Source organism: Rhodamnia argentea, chromosome 9 (genome assembly GCF_020921035.1).
Source record: "Rhodamnia argentea isolate NSW1041297 chromosome 9, ASM2092103v1, whole genome shotgun sequence".
Lineage (NCBI taxonomy): Eukaryota > Viridiplantae > Streptophyta > Magnoliopsida > Myrtales > Myrtaceae > Rhodamnia > Rhodamnia argentea.
Window position 1 is genome coordinate 21,407,323 of NC_063158.1, and position 26,889 is coordinate 21,434,211.

The 26,889-nt window shown below is 38.2% G+C and overlaps 1 protein-coding gene across 4 annotated transcripts; it reads right to left on the reverse strand.

Annotated features, from left to right (window-relative positions):
• Nucleotides 1-830: 830 nt before the first annotated feature.
• LOC115752924 (protein LIGHT-DEPENDENT SHORT HYPOCOTYLS 10-like) lies at nt 831-26,669 on the reverse strand. Of its 4 annotated transcripts, none has more exons than XM_048285573.1 (3): nt 26,651-26,669; nt 6,405-7,041; nt 831-964 (listed from the first exon to the last, which is right to left on the reverse strand). In XM_048285573.1, the coding sequence occupies exon 2, from the start codon at nt 6,973-6,975 to the stop codon at nt 6,439-6,441; it is 537 nt and encodes a 178-aa protein (XP_048141530.1). In that variant the 5' UTR covers nt 6,976-7,041; nt 26,651-26,669; the 3' UTR covers nt 831-964; nt 6,405-6,438. The 4 variants fall into 4 exon arrangements, with proteins under 4 accessions (XP_048141530.1, XP_030547204.1, XP_048141529.1 ...); XM_030691344.2 differs by lacking the exon at nt 831-964 and adding an exon at nt 1,995-2,305; XM_048285572.1 differs by lacking the exon at nt 831-964 and adding an exon at nt 4,895-5,360.
• Nucleotides 26,670-26,889: the final 220 nt, after the last annotated feature.

Consider the following 26,889-nt stretch of genomic DNA (forward strand, 5'->3'; position numbering starts at 1 on the left):
TTGGCAAATCATTAAATGTTTTAGAGCTAACTTGGCACAATTAAAAAGTTTACGACTGAATTGAAAAATTATAAAAAACTATAGGATTAAATTGGCCAAACTAAAATGTTTATGATTGAATTGGCATAACGCAATAAGTTTAATACTTTTTTGGTAATTTTTTCAATTTCTTCGCTCGTTGTGAACCTGTGAGACGTTAACAATGATCTTTTGTTTTCTTTCCATTTGTTTATTGTACTTTTGTTAGACAACTTGGAGATGGAAATCCTCTTTCGTTTCTAGATGGTGAAGTAAGACCAAGCTCATGAGCTTATTATCCTAAGTCGGAACAAGTTGATAGAATCCCCTTTTTGATGTTTTTTTTTGTTGCCTATTGATAATAATACATACATCACTTGATTTAAATATACATTGATTTAGTTTATGAATAACAATGAATGGATAAAATTAAATAGAAAGATATGCTCACATAAAATGAATATTCGAGCAATCTATAAAAAAAAAATTGAAAGGTTTTCTTAAAGGAAACCGATTTTTTTAATAAAAAATTTGAATAAGAAAGCTTATTTATTCGTCAGACTTATTTAATTTACCTTAGTATGAAAAAATAAACTAATTTGATAAGAAAACATTAATTCAATAAAGAAAAATCAATTCTGCAAAAGCAGGAGCCTTACCGTCAACATAATATCTGTATCTTTGAGCATTAGGGAAAAGTATCATCAGTGGACATGCCAAAAAAAAGTTACAGAGGACCTCCTCTCGATTGGCCGCAATAATCAAATGCAGATCAAATAGGATAAGTTGTAAATAGAGGAACCGGTTGAAAAAAAAGTACAGAAGATAAGTATACGATATCTTAAGTTTGTTAAGGAGAATAGTAGCTGGATAGGGTTCAAATGAAAGAAAAAAAAAAAACTGGAAAAACACTAGAGGCTCCAATGTCGTGAATTGAACCCTCAACCTAGCGACAAACGCGTGCATCGTTCTCAGGGTAATTGGTTCCAAGGTGGTCACTTCCCGGCCCATTTTATGTTTTCGATTAGAAAACCAAAATTCTATGATAAAAAATAAAAGTTGCACCAATTGACAACAAACATGACGGTCAGTCAAGTGCTTATATTGTTGTGTCTTCATGTTGAAGATCATAGTTCATTTCTAGATTGCTGCAGAAGTATTTTTGTTTTTCCTAAAAGAAGTTTCAAAACTGGCTCAACCCGGGAACCGGGAGCTAAACTGATTCCCCCTAGAACCGACCTTAAACAACCCGTTTAGTCCACTTCTCGATTTGAACTGAACCCGGTGTTCACCCCTAAGTGTCACTGGGCTAATATTTTTAAAGATATTCCAATACTGTAAGCCATTTGGTGAAGCACACTTACTTCATAAGTATACTTTCACTAGTGAAAATTGAAGAAAAGGAATCTGTTGAAGCCATAAACAAAATTATCACATAAACAATGCAGCACAATACAAAACAACTTGCTTTACTAAAACTTGATAGAATATCAGCATTCAAAAGTTGTTATACTTCTTGAGGTTTGAAGACTAAGCTCAAGAATATTAAGTGAGGCATGTATGCAAAATTATCTAGAATCCCACATATACAAAATAAATCTGGCTAAATCTCCTCTCTTACTTTTCGTGGAGGAGAACTATAGGTGATGGATGTAATGCTTTTACTTAGGCTCTAGTTGTTTCATCGAAAAATAAATGATATGGAAAACATCTTCCTAAAAACAATCATCTATATCGCTTGAAATAATCAATCAATAGAAAATATTCTCATTATCGTCAATAACTTGCGTCTAAACATTTTCAAGGATGACGAAAATATTTTTCATTCATTCATTTTTGCAGACGATACAAGTGATCGTTTTTATGAAATCATTTTTTGAATTATTCATGTTCTGCGAAACAAACGGAGCCTTAAACTGGAGAAAGCTGATTACCAGTCGTCCAACTCATTGAGATTCATACACGGGAGAAGGAAGGAGAGAGAAGTTGTTGCAGGGCTTATTTCTTCCAGGACCCATCGAGAAGATAGACTACGCAGTCCGGAAACACTTGTATGAATGCATAAGTACAGTGATTACTTGGAAAAGAAAGAGGCTGTTGGGTCATATGTTGCTCTATATGATCATGCCTTATGTCTATGCAATTTCACGATAAAATAGAAGCTTACATATAATTTAAGCATTCCTGGAGATCATGAGAGTCTATACCTAACTCAAGATGCTCTGTTCGAGAGGGTTTTGCTCTTCGACGTCCCGCTCGATCCAGCAGCTTACCGGGTTCGAATTATCTGTGTCACAACTTAAAAGTTATTACGTATGGGTTACGAATCAGTAATGGATACATATTCAATCTAACGAATTATGAGAAATTTTATGACTCAATTGATAAAATTAGAAAATTTAGTACTCTGGCATATGCACAATAGAATTAAGACTAATCGGACAACTTCCCCAAACGCCAACACTATGAAAATCTAAGACCAGGGTTTAGTATTGGTTAGGAGTGAGAAAGAGAGGAAATCCGAGTGGCTTTGCAGGAGACAAGACAACATCATTTAACACACCAAATCAACCGCAGAGAATCTTTGAAAAAAACCAAAAAAACCAGAAAATCCACTCGCTAGAGAAAAGTTACATCCACAAACTAAATCCACTAATGCTCGTGGGCCCACCTTTAAAAGTTGAGATGTTGGTCAACTAAACTAATTATAATTGACTTTGGTCGATCATTCTGTCATTTATGCTTCGAAAATGGATCGTTGTTTTTTGCATACTTGTATCGTGATCGGTTGCCACATACAATTGTATAGAGAGAACTTAGCAGGCTTAAAATCTACAACTCATGGCTGAATTACCTTCAAAATTACAGCAGCATATAGCAGCTTTTAGAAAACTATCCCACCCAATTTTAAGGCGTCACATTCTTTTAAAAATGTATTATCAAACATACAAGTCATGTATATAAGTTAACAGTTAGCCCTGCCATTTCCCAAAAAAACCTTTCTAACTAAGATTGAGATCAATGGAAGAATCTAATTATAGATGCTGTATCTCGTCTCCATAGGAATTTTAATGGAAGTTCCTTAACTTCTAAGATTGAAATTCAAAATAGTCATACCCCAACTACTCAACGGAGTATTTGAAGATCACTAAACTTGACCTATTCAACTTAACCAAAGTTTCTCTTCCAATAAAAGTTTTTAGACACGCAACAACCAACTAATCATACCGATGATTTTAGATATATTCAGACAAACAACTAGCCAAACAACTGAAAGCATGACCGATCCAAATGTTTCAAATCACCACCATTGGACAAGTGATGAAGATGCCCGAACGGACTAACGAGAATATCGAGTGTTTCAAACTGTCGAGTGATGAAGATGCCAAATAGTTACGACTTTGTTAGGGAAGACAAAGAATGTCCGAGCAGCACCAAATCAAAAACGAAACAGACTAACAAGAACATTGAAGCACACACAGACAAACGATGTATACATGGTTCTGCCGGTATCGGTGAGAATGCTAGTATTCATTGTGAGAGTAACCTAAAGTAAGAGCTCAAATGATGCCATTGCCCAAATTCTTGTTAATCTGCTCTTCTCAAACCCTAGATAGATATCGATCTTCGATCTTGTATTTCCATCTTGGAATATTTTGAAATCCTTACAACATCATAAACAATTGGAAGTGAGAGCCAAAACAGTGAATCTTCAATCTTTCAGATAGCTCCATTGTATTTTTGAAGTTTGTATTGGTTAGAACATGATCAATGCCAGCATAAAAGGTTCGGTGATATGCCAATCGACGAGCAATACTGAAGTTCTAATGTACGCACTTACTAAATATCTTGCTTTATTTTCAATTACAGAATAAGGAGCATCAGGCTAGGCTCTATCATTCATCACTGGACCTCTTCGAAAACCTCTTTATGACTAATAAGCAACTCATGGAATGATTTGGTCTAGAACTTAATAAGCAGATGAAACAAGAAGGTAAAATCAACTAAAAGACTATGAAGTATTGAAAGAGATATTAAGATTGAACACAGAAAGGTTTTGTGAAGGGGTGTGGCAAATTGCAAATGTTTATTTAAGTAAACGAGTCCATTTAAGCTTTTGACAGAAATCTGCTACATCATTTAGCAAACCCGCCTCGTATACGAGTCTTAGAATCTCTAGTGCTACTCAAGATGATACATTGTACTAGAAACTCATCTTTAACAACAAATTCATGGGTTTTGAACCGAATATATAGGTATTCAAACCTTCGGTTCAACCCACTCTATGAATACGTGCAAACGACCCTAATCACATGTATCGAGTGAGGAAACTCCGATTGGGGATTGCTATGATTCTTGTAAGACAGTAAAACGTATTCTGGAATCTGTATGTTAAAGATTTTGAAGTAAACACTTTAGTATTCAACGGTAAGTTGGTTTTAAAGCCCCAGAGATCTCGAGTTTGATGTTTCGTACCCCTTTCACCCATTTTTCGCGCATCTTTTAGAGCAAATGGTTATTATGCAGTCAACTTTAAGCTAGTATCAATGTTGGTTTAGTTGATAAGGTAGGCCTCGTGTGTATCTGCATCTCCATAACTTCAACAACGAATCTGAGAGATCATCATAGCTGCCGAGTGAGATTCACCATCAAAGAAGAGACCGCGGGTGAGGAAATATGTGGCACCTACTGGCGGTGATGCAGGTCCAGGGGCTTAGTCCAGTTTTCTGACCATACATATACTGCAAGATTGTGCTCGACTCTACCCACTTAAAGTTGTAAGTGCAATCATGTACTCTAATCAGTGAGTTATAAATTTCATAGTTTAACAAGAACGTGATTTGCTGCATCTGAACCAAATACACAGCCACGGACGATAAACTTGGTTGGTTGATCTATTACTAGAAGTTGTGAACGAAAAATCGATGAGGCAAGCGTATGAGGACTTCACTTTCAATAAGGGGTGTGAAGGGTATGTATGCACTCTCTAGTGTATCATGTTAGATTGACATTGAAAGAGCATAGCGTTAATGGAGATAAATCTCTTAAGAACAAGAGTATTTTGGCTCATAACAAAGAGTATATCCAACTTGTGCTTGTGATGTATCTAGTGAAAACCCCCCAAATGGACACTGGAAGATATAGAAGGAGTTTTTGCATTTTTTTTTTCAACTAGAGTTTGAGATACTAGAAAGGGTCATCCAGACTTAATGCCGAGGCTGAGGAACTTTCAACGGCGACGAAAATATCAAACCTGGTGCTCTTTCATTTTGTTTTCTTAACATTATATCTACAATGGACATCGTATGCATTATTAGCGTGGTGTTGATCCAATCTGTGTGCTGCTAAGAACATGCATAGCCAAAGATGACTCGAAGCAAAGTATGTCAAAACCAGAAGAAAGAAACAGAAGAAAGGACATTCGTACGAGACTATCCGAGCACCGGTGCGACTACCACATATACGAAAAGAATTCATGACAAAGAACGACCGTACTGCCATGCAAAATCCTATGCATGGTCTTGTGATCTTTCTTTTTTATGTGCTGCCCAAGAAGCAGCAGATTCTCTGACATTGCCAAAGAGTGATTCCTTGGCCACAACAAGAATATAAAAAAGAACACAAAAAAGAACATGTTTGTGAACTCTGATGTTGTAGCGCAGTGATTAAGGTAAATAATTTATGCTAAATTATAGCTAATAGCGACAAAATCGACATTCGTTCCATGTTCTCTAGCTAATTTTATAAATTTCTAACACGCAAGCTATTTTCTCTCTTCATTCATGGCCATCCATGGGGAACACAAAATCTCACAGAATCACAAAAGTGACCAAACCATTCTTTTTTCTTAAAAAATGATTACGGAACTTAAACAGTACTTCTCATAATATGGAGAGAGAGAGAGAGAGAGAGAGACTTTATACCTCTCTCTAATGATTTCTGCAAAAATATTAAGTGTTGCAGTCGTTAGAGTTACTCACCTGACCCTTTCCAACTCCAACTACATACCAAAAACGGAACATCAACCGGCTACTTGATTAGGGTTTTCAGGGATTTCAGCCTTAGGGTTTATGGGTTGGAAGAAAGACAAATACACTTCCATGGTTGAAGACCAATCCGCTACTTGTCGGTCCTCGAGCTATCTAAATAGCGATAAACCGATACGTATTTCCCGTCTCTTAATCGGTAGATCTGAGTTACGTCGCGATAATTTCGCAACGAATCGAGGGTGGAAAAGTTGTTTCTAGTGCTGATGCTTCTGTCAATTGGTCTTGAGGTTAGGTGAGGATTGAGTCTTCACTGGTTTTACTTTTAAGCAACGGTCGGGAAATCAAGATCAAGAAAGTAAGATGGTTTGTGCAATAAAAGTTGTGAATTTAACTTACCTTCCATGGAGAAATGAAGGCAGAGCTTTTGTCACTAGGAAAGCTTGGATTGCTTGGCTTCGTCGCTCATCTTGATCTGATTCTTCCTTTTCTTCTTCTTCTTGTATGGAATCCCTCTGGCCTTGGCCTGGCACTCCTTCACTTCCCTCAGGTACACGCGGATGGCCCCGTTCCCGAACGGGTTGCTCTCCGGGGCCCCGCCGTTCTCTTCGTAGGCCGCCCGCAGCCTGCCGATCAGCGCGTCGAGGCTGCCCCACGCCTGCCGCAGCGGGCAGGTGCAGGGGGCGGGCGGGTCGCGCTGCCCGAAGAAGACGCACCCGTGCAGGTGGACCTTGGTCTTCCCGAACTGGTCGAGGTAGCGGAGGAAGTCGAGCACGTGGTTGCAGCTGCACTGGGAGAGTGCGACGGGGGGCTTCTGGTTCCGCAGGTACTGCCCGAAGGTGTTCCAGTCCCGCCGCTTCTGGGACTCATAGCGGCTCAGCGGTGGCGGCGGCGGCGGCGGCTGCAGCTGGTCGATGGCCGATCGAGACGACCCTTCGGCTATGTTCCGCTGGATTTCGGTCGACGACATGATTAATTACACGAAAGTTCTATTGTTTTACGGGAATCGTATGGCCTAAAAATGGATGGAGAGAGATTGGAGGCAAGAGAGAGCACAAATGGAGGAAGATGAAAATCACAATCATTCATGGGTATTACTGAGGAGACAAGTAATGGGCCCTTGGGAAGCTGCTTTCCTTCCTTCTTTTTCCCCCTCTCTTTCTTCGGTCCTTTAATTAGAATCGTCGAATTTCCACTGACTAAGATTATGTTTTAAATTAAAAAAAAAAGAGATCATATTTTATAATCTGACCAAAGAAAAATATTATTTTATGACCAAATATATATATATATATTTTTTATAGGAGTAAAGTGATTGTGAATAGCCATCAAAATTCAACCGGTGCAATCATTGCCTTTTCATAGCGACCGTGATCACATTATCAAATGAAATCCTGTGAACTCCTAAAGATGGTGCAGGGGATAGTACTCATCAGACCAAATTAATTGTCTTGTTCTAATTTTTTCTTCTTTCAAGATTGACTTGATTTCGGAATCTTTAAGGTCGGAGATTGCTTATCTTGGGCTTGCTCGAATCCCCGACCCACTTGATGAGCAAAGAGAGACTCGATTAGACAAGTAGGGTCACAAAATACAGTGACGGACAAATTTCGGATGCATCGGGGAGGGCGGACGCTCCTGATGATTGAATTCTGGGGTTAGTTCTTGTCTGTCCAGTACTAGATTCACGGAAACATCATGTGAAAAATTCTTTCTTAAGGTAGAGATTTTAGATGAATTTATTTTCTTAGGAACCCCTTGTAGTTGTAGGCCATTGACAACAATGTTTAATGTGATTTTGTCCTTTTAATAGCTTTTCATTTGCTAGAACAGTTGCTGTGTTGGTGCGTCCACATAACACTTTGGATTAGAAGACAAAAAGAGCATATAATTCGCATTCAATAGTCTTTCTCTCATGCCATTGCATCATGTGATTATCCTCATATCTTTGCTTCCATTAATAACTGTTGATGTTTGTTTGTAAAACAAACAAAATGTGTTGTTTCTTTGCCCCACATAGGAAAGATGGGAGAGTGCAAGATATTTTATTAGTTGGAAGGCTATTATAATTTTTCAAGTGAAAAAATGGGCAAGTGAGCTAGACCCACTAAATTTGCGTGCGAATGCGCGATTATTAGATGTATTCGGACATAAGGATATGAAGAGTTGTATGCGAATTTAGACTTTGATTGTTTCCTAGAGAGTTCGGGGAGAAATATAAGAATTGCTAGTCCTGAAGGATTTTTACCGGGGCAAATAACTTCCTTTGCTATACCCTGAAGGATTTTTGCCACTAACTATTAGCAACGTTGTAGGGTAAATAATTTCTAAAAGAGAGTGTTATCATGCCTCGGATGCTGATTGCCTTTATTCTCCACTACATTTCCTATAAGTTGCCACTAACTATTAGCAACGTTGTATGGTAAATAATTTCTGAAAGAGAGTATTATTATGCCTCAGAGGCTGATTACATTTATTTTATTTTTTTTTGGTAAGGGCTGGACTCCCCTAGGATACCGATTCGATTCGTTCGTAGCGAAAGGCGTCGAAAGGAGTCATCGCCCTTCCTCGCTCGATACATGTGAGGGCTGGCTCATTGAGGTTGATTACATTTATTCTCCACTACATTTCCTATAAGAAACCATTCAAGCGTTATTTTGACAAGCACTCAGGATTAGCGTGAGATTGGAGTTTAAGGAATTTTCAGCTCATAAATTTGAGTTTGTCTGTTCAAAAGACATTAACCGTGTGCAAGTTGATCTGAGTTGGAGCCATTAATATGAACCAAAAAGGTTCGAACTTAACCTGTTTATGGGGACTTGCAAGATATGCCACAAGCCTTCAAGAAGCTAAACCCTTCATGTTCATGCCCCTATATTATAAAAAAATGCAGCTATTATATCACTTAGCTAATCTCTTCACTTAACCACTCTCCACGTTAATCTTCCTATCCTTCAACCCCACCAGCCAATGTCACCGCCGATCTTCGTTCATCGCGACGCCACTCATCCAATTATTATAAGGCGCCATGGCCCCCTCTAATCTGCCCCTCGCTTGTCCCCTCTCTAAACACCTCGTCTCCTTTTCTATTCACTAACTTCTCCTGGTGGCTCGATCCTCCTAGACTCCTCCCTTGTCATCAACAAGAGTGAACAAATGAGCAAGACTGGCAATGACGACGAGCCAAGATCTTCAACATTCATGATTTTGATTTAATTTCTAACGCTCCCCCTTAAACTGAATTTGTTTCCATCAATCATTCCAAGCAGACTTTTGAACTTCCAAAATGCATCAATCTTGATAGGTTTAGTAAAAATATCTTCTACTTGGTCTCCCGTCTTCACATGTGAGACTTCAAAATCCTTCTTTCTCAATTGCTCTCAGATGAAATGATATCAAACATCGATACGCTTGTTTCGTTCATAAAAGATTGGTTTTTTCGCCAAAGCAATAGCAGAACTATTATCAACAAAAATCTCCATCCATTTTACCTACTCCATATGAATTTCTTTGAGTAGTCTTCTCAACCATATTGCATGAAAAACACATGAAGATATTACAACATATTTAGCTCCATATGTCGATAGAGTAACACTTGGTTGCTTCTTTGATGACCACGTGAAAGCAGTGTCACAAAAGAAAAGGACAAAGCCTGTAGTGCTTTTTCGGTCATCAATGTCTCTTTCATAGTCGCTATCTGAATAAGCTCTAAGCTCTAATGATTTAGAAGAATAATAGTGTAAGCCATGAGAGACAATACCTTTGATGTGGCGAAGCATCCTCTTTGCAGCTTTAAGATAAAACGACTTCGGTTTCTCCATAAATCTACTCACAATTCCAACACTATACATGATATCCCTCAACCTCCTGATTAAGCTTCGGTAATATGTTGGATCAACATCGGCACCATCATTAAACTTCCAAAGTTTGGCTCCGCACTCCATTGGTGTATAGATCGGTGTACATTTCTTCATATTGAATTTTTGAAGGACATTTTCAGCATATCCTTTTTGGGAAATGAAAATCCCATCGACATTTTGCTTCACTTCTATCCCATGAAAATTATTCATGAGATCATTATCAGTCATCTCAAATTCCTTCACCATGGATATCTTAAAAGAATCAATCATCAATGGATTGTTTCCTGTAAAAACAAGGTCATCTCCATATAAATAGGCTAATATAACATCAACTTTTTCTTGCTTCAAGTAAAGTGCATGCTTGTACGTACATTGAGAGAATCCATTTGCCTTGAAATAGGTATCAATCCTGAAATTTCATGCTCTTGGTGCTTGCTTAAGCTCATATAGAGATTTCTTTAACTGTAGCACTTTGTCTTCATGACCTTTGGCAATAAACCCCAAGGGTTGTTCAACATAAATCGCATCACCAAGGATGTCATTTAAAAATTACGATTTGACATCCATTTGATAAATTTGTCAAGTATTTTGAACTGCAATGCAAGTGATTTATCTAAACGATTCCATGAGAATGATAGGGGTAAAGACCTCATCATAGTCAATACCGTCTTATCTTTTATCACTTCACCTTTATCGTTTTTCTTGGCTTTGTAGACCCATTTCACATCGATTGTCTTAACCCATCCACTGATCCAATCCACCATTGATGTTTCACCACTTTAATGTCTCGCTCGGTTAATAAATTCATGGCATTGAGATCGGCCTCTCCTCTTCTATTTTGCATAAATGTACGTATGTCCACTTGGTAATTTAGTTTAAATTGCTTAAATTCGTAAAACTCACTGACCTTTCTCGAACATCAGTGCAACTTAACTTTCTAGAAGACTAGAGACCACTCCAATAAAATAACTACACAAATCAAATAAATAACTATTTTCCACTGTCACCGCCATCATCTTTTTTATCGCCACTAATAGGATGATAATGACAACCTTGTATTGGCGCCTAGTGGTGATTAGTTCTTCTTTTCTTCGTCTATTACAATTTCGTTTTATCGTTTTCGCTATCCATGTTTCCTCGGACGGTGTCTTCCATCATCCCTTTTTCTTTTTTTCCTTCAGAAATTATTTTCACCTCGCAATCACAAAACCTGCAGTACAAAAGCGACATCCTCGAGAATCCTGTCTGCAGATTTTCAGCTCTCAAATCTCTGCCAGGGTTGGTGGGTGCACGTGATGCATGATGCAGTGACAAATTTCTTCATTTACATCAACAAAGTCAATAATCCATTTTCGAAATTTTCAATTAGTTCTTGAGTGGAAGTAATTGCTTCCTCGTTTATTGGTGGGGCTCATCAGATGGATTTTGATTTGCGAATGATTTGGTGGGCTCGAGCTAGCAAACGCGTTTTGTACTGTGTTGCTTGTGATCTCTACAGCTAAATGTATTCGAAGTTCAAACTAATTAATCAGTGTGGCCAAGCGAGAAAAGGTCCTGATTAGGGTCATGAGCTAGTGGCCATGATTGAAGCTAGGAAACAACCTTTGGGATTGGTAAGGTTTTTATATTGGATTCGACCTCCTTTGTACATGTCCTTTTTTGACAAAATAACAATGTTTGAACACCCAAGGCTTATAAAAAGAATGGATGGATTCATATATAATATGAGAAAAAATGGATGGATGGATACAATGATTTCCAGGTAGATCAGTGTACGACCCTTTGTTGTTTTTGTCTTCAATAAGAGAGAATCATCTATTCTTGGTCAAAGAAAAACTGAGTATATCCCAGATCTTACTCTTGGGTCAAGATGTTTTCCCCTGCTCTTTACTTCATTGGACCTCTTAGAGGTATACGTGTGGAATTGTTAGAGAAAAGAAGCCCCACATCAAGAAGGTGGAGCACTATAAGATGAAGCTGTTAATATACTAATCATAACATATTTGCATATATTTTTTTAATGAACATGGGTCAAATTGGATATGTTGACAAGCTTAGATTTGAACTCTTCTTGAACGATCTCTCCGATTGAAAGTATCGGACTTTTTTTGGTAATTTTCCCATTTGGGTCCCCTCAATAAGAACAAGGTAACTTAGTTTTGAAGACTCGATTGCCTTCGTCCCCATCCAAGAGCTCAAGAAAATTCTCTGGAAGCATCTACTTGGCTATTCTCGTAGGTTGACAGAACAAAGTTCATTGCTTTTAGGAATGGCTTTGCTTGCCAGGCCAAGAGAAAAGGCTCTTGCTAGTGTGCAATTCAAAATGGGGCCATATTAGACGTTTGAAGCATTGATTCACCTTGACCATCATTTGACAAGAACATTATGTTTGGGTAATTCTATTATTGATTGAGCTTTAGATTGCACATGTCGTGAACCAATATGGTCATCTAATCTACATAAATACGATTTTATTCCCAAAATGCCCCTACCGTGTTTCAGACATCATCAGGCAAAGACCTAAATCTCAAAGATTGTCAAAGTCCTAAGCCAATATCGTTTGTCACTAGCTGCCATTGGCTGCTAGGGTTTTGGGATTTAGGAGTAGGTTTGTGGTTATTTGGGAATTCAGAATTTTGTAATGATTTTTTGGGGAGGATAATTTCATCTTTTTAATATGTACTTTTGCACTAATATGGTAATTAATGGTTTAGAAATAAGGGCTGCACAGTTAAATGGGGTAAAAGTTGAGAAGGATTTTTTTTTTCCTCCTCTATATTTTGAATATGAGAAGTAGTTTTCAACTACATCTTTTATTACATTGAATTACATAGTAAGACATCCTTTTTTTTTTTTTTTTTTTTGCTTTTCGTAATGAATATGCTACGAATGCCAACCTTGATTAAGAAAGGAAACGGAAAAAATTACCCAATCATTCCTATATCAATTGTACGGATGCTACGCTAGTCATAAATTTTTTTAGTTTTGCCATTCTAGTCCTAACCTTTGCGTGTGATTTTAATGTAGTCATTCTAGTTAGTTTTCGCAATAATCCTTCAACATGACGGTCTGGAAATCATCAATTGTTCTATATGGTGCACTACCACATTAGAGATTTCTGGTGAAAATTGATTGGAAGAATTACATTGGAATGGCACGGAAAGGTTTGGATTAAATTGGAAAAATTAAAAATTTCAGGATAAATTGATATCTATACAATAGGTTTAGGACTAATTTGACAATTTCTCCAAAGAAAATGGCTAACCTTAGAGGGCAAATGATGATAAAGGAGAGTGTGCTACTTCCGGATAAGGGCACAAGGGTACTTATTTGTCTACCAAAGAACAAAAAAGAAAGCTTTTGCAAATTGTTAGGCTATGGTCCCCAACTGCTCTTCCTTTCCACACAGTAATTTGATGTCGAATGAGAAATAACCTAAATCTAGCAAAACATGAAATGAAGGAATAATTCCCAATAGTGACATAGGTTTCTTGCAAAAGCTAAAGGGCTAAAAGATACCGAAAAGGAGATATCTGATTCAAACTTGCAAGAGATCAATGAAGGAGGGGTCCATCTCCCTTATGTGTGTCCTTGGTGTGTAATGATGAGGCTGTGCTTTTGGAGCCAATGACAGTAAACTTTACATGAAAAAGTGGTTTTGGCAATGCTTGATGTGGCTCTTGAGGCCCTCCCTGTTCTAGTTATATCTCTCCTTGAATTTATGGAGGGAACTGGTCAATCAAGTTTCACCATCACAAATAAAAAGATAAGGAAGATGTAGAAAAAGATTATGAAAGAGAGCTCACCACCAAAAGCTATAAGTTGCATTGAGACAAGTCCAATATCTTATCAATGTACTCTAAACATTTTAATGCACAACAAAGTCTGAAATTGAGACAGGCCCAATATCTTATCAATGTACTCTAAACATTTTATCTAAACAATTTAAGACTTTGTTGTGCATAGTTTCTTTAAAAACTCAAACCGTTAGAAAAGAAGCGGATTATAATTAACAAACCGGAGCCCGAGTGCAACAGTTGGCATAGAAATTCTCCATATAAAGAGCAGTGTTGTATCAATGTCCTTAAAAATATACTGATATAGGTTTGCTACTCATCATGAATCATTAATGGGGAAAAAAAGGCCCCTAGACCCATAATGTCTCCCTATTTAATTCTAATGCGATTTGGCAATTAATAACTATATTCATCAAATGCTTCCAATAAATCACATCCTCCAGTGTGAACGAATATGACCAAGCAAGCATATGAGAGAGAATCTGCCGAAATCATGGATAACTTGGAATTCTCAACCGTGTGAAAAAAACCCTAAAGAGTCATCAATTCTAAAGCAGAACACTGTTTAAAGAGTTCCCTTTGTCTTCCTAAAACTATTGATTAGGTTCCACCTTCCCACCAGTAAGAATTGTATGTCCTTCCTTTGTTTTCACCTTCATTCTATTCTTGGAGTGAGAACCAAATCTCACAACAAAAAAACCAAAGCATCGATCATGCCGCGTTCTTGTGTCATTGTCTTTTGGCTTTTCATGATGACACATTTGGGGGTTGTTTCAAGGTAATCAAAGTCTCATTGCTCTCCCTTTCAGAAGAAGCCAGATGATTCTTTCACTTTCTATTCCTTTTCTGAATGCGTTTGCATCGGCTAATTACTTTCAACTCCTTTTTCTATGCATCTATAAACCCTATATCTCCTAGGTTGAAGAAAATGTGGCCCCCGGATAAAGCCGTTGCAACGAAATTTCTCCTGCATGCATATTACTGTTTCAACTCAGTGGACCCTGTGGGAGATTCTTTTATTCTGCGAGGAAGAATATGCTGGAGAGGGCATTGTATTGTCTTGTCTTGTTGTGTTTCTTTTCGTTTATTTACTTTGCGCGATAAATCAAACTCTTATGGGGTAGCTTAGGAGACCCTTCGTCGCCAATACTTCTGATTTCTGATTTTCAATCCAACCTCGTCCTTTTGGCATCAAAAAATTCCATCCAAATTTAACAAGTAAAAAAGTCAATTAAAGATTGGCTGGACATGGACAAGCGATCTAGGGTTTTAGGTTTTGAGTTATAGTGGCAAAAATTGTAGAAGTTCACGTGTGAGTGGGAGCACAGGTGAAGGCGGACGTTGTGGTGTAACAATGGAATCCCGAGTTAGAGATGATGGTTGATGAGGTGCATTGCCATGGTGCATGGTAACAAGATGGGAATTAAGTAGAGATGTATTGGTGCAGAAGTAGTCATCGATTGAGGAGGAGCAGACCTAACAATGGACGCTTGCACGTGAGACTCAAGAGTGAGATTGTTGAGGTGCATGTGAAGGGAGTGTGCTAGACAGAGTTCCACATCGGAAATTTGATGTGATTTCTCGTTGCTAAAATATCCTAATTGACTCTGAAATCATTTTCTTTGACCTTTTTTTAAGAATGTTTATATATGGATGGGTGGAACAAGTTTTAAAAATAATCATGGATTCAATCGCTCCATCCTCGCGGGAGACAGAAAACAGGTTGCAGTCTTGAGATGTGTTTGGGACAAGGTCAGTCATCAATAGCTTTTGTCATTTCATCCCTTGTAAATAGCCCAAACACCACATTGGAAGAAAAATTACCCAAAAGGTCATAAATTTATTTCACTTATATCGATTCAATCATAAACCATTTTATTAATATCAATTTAATTTTAAATCTTTTGACGATTTCTTAATATAGTCATTCGGTCAATTTTGACCAGAAAATATTGACATGGTGGTCTAGTTAGCACCGTCCGTCCTATATGATACGGTTGGCCTTGACATGAATATCGTAATAAAAATTTTCTCTTTTTTTACTTCATTTTTTCTTTTTCGGTCGGTGCGGCCTGCAAGGCCTCTCCCAGTGGCTAGTGAGGGTAGCTAGGCCCTTGCCGGTTGCAATGAATGAAAAAGGAAAGAAAAGAAAAGACAAAAATGATTTAAATTCAAAGAATTTTAAAAAATAAAAAACTGCACAAATTGGTCACATCGGCACCAATCATGCCACGTAGGACGATTGAAGTTCACGTCAACAATTCCCAGCCAAATTAGTCGGATGGACTATAGTGGCAAATTATAAAAAGGTTTAGGACATAACTGACCAAATTAAAAGGTTTATGACTAAATTAGCACAATTACAATAAGTTGAAGACTTTTTTGATAATTAAACTTTTTTGGTTATTCTTCCCACATGGGATGGTAAAGGGCCAATGATGTTATTCATGAATAAGACCCACATCCAAATGGCACCATCTTTTTGGTGCATGGCCCACGAGGAATTGGTCTATTTGTGACCAATGTTGTTAGATTTGGACGCCATAGACAAATGAAGCCCAAACCCAATTCGACCTAAGAAGGGGAGAGTCATCGTTGAGTCGAAAGGGGTTTAAACTAGATGGGACTACTGGCAAACTTATGGGTGGAAGGGGCGGAGAATACACCGAATCGTAGATCGAATATGGGGAGGATTGCTCCATGATAGGGGCCAACGATGAGGACGTCGATGCTTTAAGCGGGAGAGTTTGTGCTACCCCAGGTCCCATATTGTGTGGAAGAGAGCTTCTGATTTTGGTCATAACTAAGACCCACCTTCAAATGGTCACTAACTAGTGTAATGACTTGAATACTACTTTTGGCACTTATCTCACGTAAATTGTTATAGTTCGATTGTCAAGCAGAACATGACCATGAGTTAAGAAAGTGATTTTGCTGTATAGTAAAAAATTATAAATCTACTGCAATTGTGTCAATTCAGTCCACCCGACCAATTTTGATTAACATTGTAATTTCTAATATTTTTTTAATAAACTTTTCTGTCTTTATTTTATTTTTTTGGTTAGGGTCCGCAGAAGGTCATCGACCGAGGCTCGGTGACCTCCGTTGGCCACTAGACAAGGGCTCGCGACCCTTGCCCATATCTGAGCAAGGGCCATGAGGCCTCCCTAATCACTAGGCAATGGCTTGCGACCCTCTCCCAAATGCGAGTGAGGGTCGTGAGGCCTCGCTAGCTATTGGGTGAGGGCCACAACCCTCGCTCGGATTTGGGTACTAAGATGAAAGACGCGAGACCCTGGCAAGGTCGCCGTGCCTCGACCAATGGTCAACGGCATAAAAAAGAAAATAAAATTAAAAGAGACAGGAAAATAATTATTTAAAAATAAAATAAATAAACAATAAATTCTAAAAATTTAAAAATATTATTAAAAATTGCCACGTCGGTGCTAGCGGTGCCATGTGAGCGATTTTTGGCCAAAATTAGCTTGATTGATTGATTTGGCGTAAATGCAAAAGATTCATGACTCAATTGATAAAAAAAAAGGGTTTTAGGACTCAATTGGCCAAAAAAAAAGTTTTGGACTAAATGGGCACAATTACAATAGATTTAAAGCTTTTTTGATTATTTTCCGAATAAAGATCCATGACTATAATATGAACCGGGAAAGCAGGCGGGAAGGTAGTATAAAAATTTTACTGATGAGAACCCCTCAAATTGTCTTTATACAATACTTAGTATCTTACAATTATCTAGCAAAATTGTAAGTGAAGAATTGTCAAGAGGTTCACGATTAAATTGGCAAAATTAAAAGTTAATGGCTGAATTAGCTGCCGCACAATAAGTTTAAAGCATTTTAGGGAATTACCTGAATTCGGGTTGGGCACTTTTCTTATCACGCAACCTTCACATCGGCCGCTTCTGGGTCTTTCATCCAGCCCTAACTCATGCTTCAAGGGGTTGATCTGCTTCTTGAACTTGGCTGAAAAACCATTTACCTACAGGTGGATCGGCAGGTATCTTAACCAATCTAGATCGAATATTCACAATTATTCTTAGTAGCTAAGACCCTTATGCCTCCATCATTGTGCTTACAAGACGTCCTTGAATTGGATTTGCACAATAGAGCCTGAAAAAAGACAGTCCTGGAAGGCCCTCGTGCCCTTTCTGGCTCGGCGGACGCCAGTCCCTACACGTCTGGCGTTGGGTTTCAGAATACCAATTTTTACTTGGGACTAGCATTTTCCTACGGTTGATGGAGATTGCCCATCCTTGAACTTGGGTATCGGATTGGCATTGAGTTCACATAAGGAATAACCCACTTTATCTTCTTTTTACCTTTAATACTGACCATGCTTACATTCACCTTGGCCGAATTCCTTGTAAAAACTCCAATCTTTAGGTCTAGATTCGCTAAAAAAAAAAAAAAAATTCCAATCTTTAGGTCTAGTCTTAATTCTACCCATAACTTTTTTTGTATAGACAAAAATTGTCCCACCTTTCACTATGGTCTTAAATCTACCCGTATGTCCAAAATTGTCACTAGTTTACTCAACATTAAAACTAGTTAGATGAAGGCGCGGTTTGGAGTCGGGCCACGCTGGGTTCTAGCAAGGCTCGAGCTTGTTGGCCCTTGTCTATGGCCAATCATCGAGGCCCGACAATCGACAATGGAAGAAGCAAAAAGAAAAGAAAGAGGAAAAAAAAGAAAAATCAAAATTTTCTTAAAAAGATTTGGCCTCTGTGCATTCGGACACTAGCGCCAAAGACCCAAGGCTTGGCCTTGATATTACCAGGCGTGGTGTCCTCAACACGAGCACTAGTGTCCTAGGCCCCGCCTCGATGGACCCGAGTGCGATAGGTGGGGTCTCGGCCACAACCTAGATGGACTCGGGGCGAGAAGTCGGAGTCCCACGCCCGGGCGTCAGGGAACCGACCCTGCTGCGAAGAGCCCAACAACGAATGCTGGGGTTCCCATGCACAAGCGCAGAGTTTTTGGTCTAAGCCCCAAAAATGATTTTCGATTTTTTTTTTAAAGAGGAAATCATTTTCCTGAATTTAAGCTTTGGTAGGACAACCTTTTCTGTTGATTTGAAAAACATTTTTCGTTAATTCATTTTTCTAAGGATCCAAAGGCCGAAAAATGAGGTAAGTATTTTTTTGGCCGCGAAACAAATCGAGCCTTATTAATTTATCATGACATTATATAAGGAATGGAGAATAATCTCACACACTTGTAGCGGGTCATGAAAATGACTTAGATCTAATAATAAAGTCGAAAAAGAATGAGAACATGGAGATGAATTGAGCCATCGGATCAGTGAGCACAGCACGAGATTATGTGGATCCTATTGTTCATATTTATCCGGTCCACAAAGTGGGGAGGGGAATTTGCAGAGACATCGGTCCTCCAAATGTGAAAACATATGAATGGACCATGGGCTGGCCCTAAACTTAGGAAGTAAAGGCTTGGTAAGTCAATTTTATTCGGAGTTGCCTGCACAATCAACAATATTAATAATTGGTGGGAGTTTAATTAAGGGTAATTATAGAGATTAACTATTTTTGCAAAGTGATATTGCGAATATCAACCCCGGCATTCGCTCATGGTTTATGACGTCGTTTTGTAAATCGATTTAGCAAATAGTTTTTGCGGCCTAGCATTATTATTCCCTAGCTGTTTATCTTATACCAAGAAAATGCCGTGGCAAATTATTGGGTGTAAGTCATATTTATAAAACAAATGAGACTTCGCATCTTAATAGAACCAGGTCGCGAGGAAGTAATTTCATGCAGATTCTAACTTATTATATTTGTATCGCAATTTCTTCATCTATAATCTCAAGATATGAAAGGGAAAAGATGAGACAAAGTTGAAGAGTTTTATCAACTCAAAGATGGAATCATAATGTACAAAAAAAACTTGCATCAACTAGAGACTTTGAATATAAGATGGACAATGTTATCTTATCCCAAGTTTCAACCTTTTTCACCTTTCTCACTCCGTCCCTTAGCGTTTCTCCAACCCAGCCGCCGCCAACAAAGTTTGTTCTGAGGGAGAGACTACCTTCTCCCTTCTCATTTCTGGTTCCCTTCTCATCTTTGGTTGTTTCTCCATTTCTCTATCTTTTAGTCTTTTTGTTTTTATAAACGACGTGGCCGACATCTTCAGCTCCGAAAATTGAAGCGCTCCACAACTAAGTGATTTTATGTTCAACCGATATCTACTTTATAGTTGTTCTCTCCTGATCTAGAACTAGATCTAGATTTGGATGCTCTTCTATCCCAAACTAGATATAGATCCAGGATTTACAAGGTGTTTTCTGTATTCTTTCAATCTTTTGGGGTTGTTGTGTTCTCTACATGGTAACGGTGCTAGGGATTCTGAATCTTTTGGGGTTGCTATGTTGATACGGGAGAGAGATTTCTAGGCATGTGCTCATCACAAATGTTGATCCGAGACTTAGGTGATTGGCTGTCATTTGTACTTCGATGCTACAACAGATTCGTCTTTGTGGAATGGGCGCGTCTCTACGGAGTGTATCATGTTGATTCACTTTTCAGGTTTACTTATTTTGGTTCCTTTATGGGATTTGTATCTTTATCTTGAAGCTTTTATAAGAAATAAAGATTTTCATTTCGACCAAGAAAAAAAACTAGAGACTTTCAATTACCATCATTTAGGAAAATAGAGGAACAAAGTGCAACCACTTCATTTTTTTTTTTAATGATCCCGCTTTATAGATAAGAAAAATGACACAAATGTTTTATGAACTTTGACCAAATGTGCAATGTCATCTATCAACTTTTAATTTTTCCTTAGCTTCCCGATCCATTCGTAAATGTAATGTGACCCTTCTGATTGCTCAAATGATAAACCAGACATTATTTGATGGCTTTGATTATATGCTAAGTTGGATTTATAGATACGATGCATCGTTTATATGTTGAGTTGTATTTATAGTAACAATGAGTCAACATGTCCATCTTTCAATTCATCTATTTTGGAAAAAAATTAGGGCGTGTCTATTGTTATTTGACGATATATTCTAATTTGAGATTAATATATTATTTGAATAATCCACGACTAATCTCTTTTTTTTGGTCCATCATTCAAACTAAATGAATTGGAAGCCGCAAATTCCATTTATTTGAATTAATAGAAGGACGACATTAAGTATTTTCACGTAGTTTGGAGATTAGATTGAACATTTACTAATAGTTTAGACCCATATAGAATAAATTTAAATTTTATGGACGACATTAGATATTTGACATGGCTCATTATCCGAGAGCTTCCTTCCCCTGCAATCAATTAATCCATCCTACTTGGACATCTGAACGTAGGCAACATGAGATGATTTTGAAACCACAGCCAAAGTACTCAGCTCACCAACAATAACCGACGTCGGCTCGTCCCCGGCAGGGGGGCACAAACCGGTGGCATGCAGCCCTTGCTCCACCCTAGCAAGCCCTGCGGCCTTGGGTCCAGATGGATTCTCATGGTGATCTCCAGATAGGGATAGATGATTTTGACTGGCCTAGTGTTTATCTTATCTTTGAACTTTCTTCCTTTCTTCTTTTTGATTAGTTTTTCGCCTTATTTTTTTTTAAATCAAATCAATGACCATCCCCGCTCTTCTACTAGGAAATATATATTTTTCCTATTCGTAGCGTTAATTCTTTCATTATGGATCTAAACTTCAATTTCTCAATTGAATCTAGATTTAGAAATGTAATGCGTCGTACCTCATTTTTCTCTTCTATGCTAATTCTATTGCTCCGTCACAATTGCCACTAACCTCCCTCTTAACAAGAGCCCTCACTGTTATTTAGCATGGATTCTTCATTACATCAATCCTCACTAAAAAGTGAGATTCTCACAGGAGTGACCAATAAAATATATGTAAATTCATGACAACATTAGGCTTAATTCTCTCTAAAAAAAGAACCCCATCAATTTTAGGTCCAATCCCTATTCTATTCCAAACTTTATTTCGTCTAAAAAAAATTACAAACTTTCACTATAGTCCTAAATCTACCCCTGCATCAAAAAATCGCCACTAAATTCCTCAGAATTATCAACATAAGGGCAAGTTCGAGATTCATTATTAAAAAAAAAAAAACTCACGTTTTCACCAACTCCCTCACCTTCCCATGGAACTTCATCAACCTCTTGATATTGATAATTTTGGAAAAAAAAAATTAACCAGAAGCGATTTTTAGACGCAGGACAGATTTAGGATCATAATGAAAGTTTGTGGGTTCTTTTTTTTTTTTTAGACAAAAAAATATTCGAGGCGAGAATTAGGATTGAACCTACAGACCGACAAGGTTATGATACTAAGGAATGGCAGTGCTGCGTGCAGTTGAGAAGCACGAGCAAGGATCTTTGAAGCTCTGTGTTCTCCGATCCTTGTTTTAGCTCTTCCATGGCCGGTGGTGGTGCTGGGCTGCTTGCGATGTGTTTGGTCTCCATGGATGTCCTGTTGGCTCTCTGTGATGAGGCCGATGGGTCGTCACTGGAGGCAGGTGGGATTCTTGATGATTTGGTCTCCCTTTATGAACACCATCAATTTGACTTGACATGAAATGTATTATAAGAGCAATTAAAATATCTAGCGATAGCATTTGTTGGATAGCTATAAAAAAGCTAGATAGTGCCCTTTCCAAATCAAATGAAGGGCGGCCTTGCTTTTGTCTTGTTGATTGGGAATTCTTCTTTAATGGTGAAGATATTCATGTCAAGTACTGGCAGGAAAAAGAGAGAGAATATAATATATTCATCATGTCATTTTCTTCTGCCTTAGATGATGGGTTGATACACCGCATCGGAGCACGGAGAGAGTCGGGCTACACTGGAGCCGATATCATATTAGAAGGTCCTAGCTCAAAAGCTTATATTGATGGTGGAGGGAGATCACATGTCTATAGAGAGCATATAAATCTTGTAGACAAGTGACATAGGATACTTTCACAATATCTAAACCAAATTATAATACTCAAAAGATGACCAATATAGAGGATAGATGAGCTTCTTTTTGTCATCCCAAGTATCGAAAACATTGTTACGGCTATAATTGAACAGAAAGCTTACGCAACTTTCAAGTTTGATATCCCTTTCCAATGAAGATGTGGCCTATTTTTATACTTAGTCGCTGCCTCAATAGGCATGCCTCTATAAATTCAAGTCAGCACATTTTGACAAGGGAAGCACATCAACATGGTCTCTGAAAATTTGCAACAAGCCACATTCAATGAACCATAAAATTACTAGGGCTGTTGGTTGTTTTTTGTTGTCTCGATTTGAACAATTCATCGTGTTTAAGGTCTTTTTTTTTTTGTCACTTAATTGAGTTGATTTTTTAGCAGAATTTTTTTTTTCATTTTATGCCTAACTATTTTCATGAATGATGAAAATATTTTTCGTTTATTTAATTTTGTAAGTGATACAAGCAAACAATTTTCGAAAAACATGTATCAAATCTTGAGTTTTCAGCTAAACAAACACACCCTTTAGTAATTATCGATCATTAGGTTGTTGCTGTACAAAGTAATGATTAGTCGGCTACTCAAAAGCACCCCCGAACACCTTGTAATTGAGAAAACGAAATATAGCCATAATAATATGAAAACGCTTATAATTATGTATTTGCGATGATGGAAGATGAACTAGATTCCGGTGTTGATTCGGGGTTTCACAGTGATATTTCATTGCTTAACTTGCATCTCCAAATGTACTAGTACAGCAACAGTTCACGTATAGATCCCCCCGATTCCGTATAAAAGGACATTAAGACCTCATTCTATTATGCTATGTTGTTCTTTTTCGGAATAATGACACAAATAGTCTTTGAATTTTGATCCAATATGCTATGTCATCCCTAAAATTTTAATTTGACCAATATGGTCCATGAACTTTTGGGCCATGTTCAAGTTAGTTCCTAAACTATAAGAAGATGTTCAATGTAGTCATTCCATTGATTCAAGTTCAACGATTAAGTTGAACATGTTCCATAGACTATATTGATCAAATTAAAAGTTCAGAACCACATTACACATTAGATTAAAGTTCGGTGACCAAATTAATCAAATTAAAAGTTTAAGAACTACATTGCATATTGAGTCAAAGTTCATGGGCTATTTGTGTTATTTTGCCTTTTTTTTTTTTTTGGTGGACTTTTTCGAACTCCTAGCCTCAATCATCAAATTTTGCTCAAGATGTTGCATGCATCTTTTGGGCATTTGGGGATCGAAACGCATGGTGGAAGCGATTTCAGTGCATTTAATTATTATGTCACCGTTATCAATCTATAGTAAGATTAATGTTTTAGGTCACAAAATAATAAATAAATAAAAATTATTGTGGGGTCTGTCCATTTAAGAATTTATGAGGGAAAATTAACGAAAGAGTCCTAAACCTATTGCAATTGTGTTAATTCAGTCCTAAACTTTTTTTTTTTTACCGATTCAATCCTAAATCTTTTGCAATTATGCCATTTAAGTCTATTCGACAAATTTTGGCCCACTGGGGGACCTAATATTTTAAAATTTTTTGAATTTTTATAAATTTTTTATTTTTTTCTTTTTCCTTTTTTTTTGTCTTCCCCCACCCTTCCCTACCTCTAGCTAATCGCCGATTGAGACGAGGTCGGAGAGGCCGATCCTCACCCGACAACCGCAACAAGGCAAGCCATCCAAATCAATCCCAAAATCCTAAGCACAAGCACGAGGACTCGGCCTCTCATCCCCTTCAAAGATGTCCTTCGTCTCCACGCTCCACCGAATATCCCAATAATATTTGTTTGTATTTGCAAGTCATGCTCTCCTCGGTCAATTGCTACTAATCGTCAAAAGTCGGTGACTTTTTTTTCCATGGAATTTTCTGCAAGACCTCGTTGGGCACTAATCCAATCACAAGCCTCGCCATCGTCGAGCAAGATGGAGCCTCGCCATGGCCGGGCGAGGCTCGACCTCATTGGCCCGGATCCGGGCTTGTGAGGTCGAGCCTCGCCCGGCCATTGTGGGGCCGCCTCACTCGATGACGGCGAGGTCGACCTCCGCCGGGGTCGGGCGGGGCTCGGCCTCTCCGGCCGTGTCTCCGGCCAATCACCGACCACCACTAGCTAGAGGTAGGGAGAGGGGTGGGGAAAGATAAAAAAAAATGAAAAAGAAAGAAAAGAAATAAACATTATAAAAAATTATAAAAATTCAAAAAAATATTAAAATATTAGATCGGCGCATGCCAGCCTAAAATTACTTGGATGGACTTAAATGGCATAATTGCAAAAGGTTTAGGACTGAATCGGAAAAAAATATATATATATATATATTTACAACCGAATTGGCACAATTACAATAGGTTTATGTCTTTTTTGGCAATTTTTTCGAATTTATACCCCATAACATATTGTTACTCTCATGGCCATCTAAAGGTTATTATACTAACACGACTCTTGTCCAATAAAGAAACATTGACCAGGGACAAGAGCACCAACCCTTGTCGATCAATAATACATGTACGGAAGAAGAAGACGAAAGGAGAAGCAAGCAAGGGCACAAGCTTGCCTATCAAGAAAAGATCGAAGGTCGTTCCGGCGTCTCAATCAGACGTCGGACAAAACTTCTTCCCTCAATTCGATCCGTGTGGATCCGGCGGTTCGGACCCCGCGAATCGGGTCGGGGCAAAATATACACCGGCAGATAAAAGGTGTCCCCACCATTTCGATTCCTGCTCACTTGCCAGATCCTACATGTGCGACCGAAAAGGAGACCTGAGTTTTGGATCATGCAGCCGTCGCTATTGCTGCATCGGCCATCCACAGATTCCCGCACCAGCTGGGCCCAAAGCTCGTTCGAGAGGCCACAGGCTAGTGTCTTACTGGGCCACTTCCTATGGGCCTAAGGGCCCACTTAGCTATGAATTACAGCTGTTTTCTTTTCCTCTTTTGTCCTTTTGTATTTTTTCAACATTTTTATGTTTTTTTATTTTTATTTTTATTTTGGCAGAGTTTTGTTATGCAGTTGCAGAAAGCACATGCGAGGCAATGAATGATTTTCCCAATCCCAGAACAAAAGAGCAATTCCCGACTGAAGCTTGCTGTCTAGCATCAGACTAACTTAAAGTCGCATTTATATGACCTATTCGGCTCACTTTGTTTCATTGGATAATCATTCAATGCTACACTACCTCACACATTGGAGGGATTGGTGGGGGTCCTAGAAGTAGATGCGAAACGGGCGAAGCGATCGGAATTTTGTGAAATTTTCAGTCCTGATTTGGGAGGAGTAAGTTCCCGAAAGGTGAATAGCCTTCGGATTTGGAGAGGTATCGGTAGGCCCTTCGAAATTAGGTGGCACAGCTCCCCGAAAGGGACCATGTCCAGAAAAAAAAAAAAAAATCATCTCTATGAATGAGAGTGAATTGTGAGAGCTTGTCCTCTAATGTCTAATCTACAATTTATGTGATAGTCCGGATTGATTCGACTCCACATATGGACATGAATCTTGCCCACTAGACCACGAGGATAGAGGACATACTTGTCCCCTATAACAGCATTTTTGATAAGATTATAGCTACTGCTGAGCTGGTGGATGAAACATTACGCATGACATATGATCTGTAATGAGATCTCGAGTTATCATTGTAAATTTTCCTTGTTGGATATCTTTGATTTTTTTTTTTTTGTAGAACACGGATTGTATTGGATTTGATCGATCCCTTCGCATGTACATAGGCTCACAATGATATCGAGCAGAAACTTGTCATTCGATTGTACGTACTAAAAAGAATGCTTTAAAGTGATTTATGGTACCTTTAAATACCGCATTAGCTTAGAATATGAGGAGAGAATTTACTGGCTATAAATTCCAAGATAGGAAAGAATTACCCTAGAAGTTATCGTTGTCCCTCGGTCTGCTCAAACAATTCAATGCATGGTCCAATTGAATTGTCCTAGAAAAGCCAACTTCAGAGAGAGAGAGAAGAGAGAGAGAGAGAGAGAGAGGATCTCACCATGTTCTCACCAGTTATAAAATATATTGTCGGCGCTATTTCTATTAGCAATAAATTGAAGCTAAGACTTTCATAATCCCTAATTTAAATATAAAAAAATAATTTCATTTATTGTAATTATATATGACCAGAGATATGATGACTGCATGTTTTGATTAATAATGTGTTTGGTCTGCCATCATATGCGGTTCACTAAACTATTAATACTAGTAAA

What these genes read in the sequence shown, in the direction of transcription:
- LOC115752924 (XM_048285573.1), bottom strand. Translation starts at nt 6,975, where the DNA reads ATGTCGTCGACCGAAATCCAGCGGAACATAGCCGAAGGGTCGTCTCGA.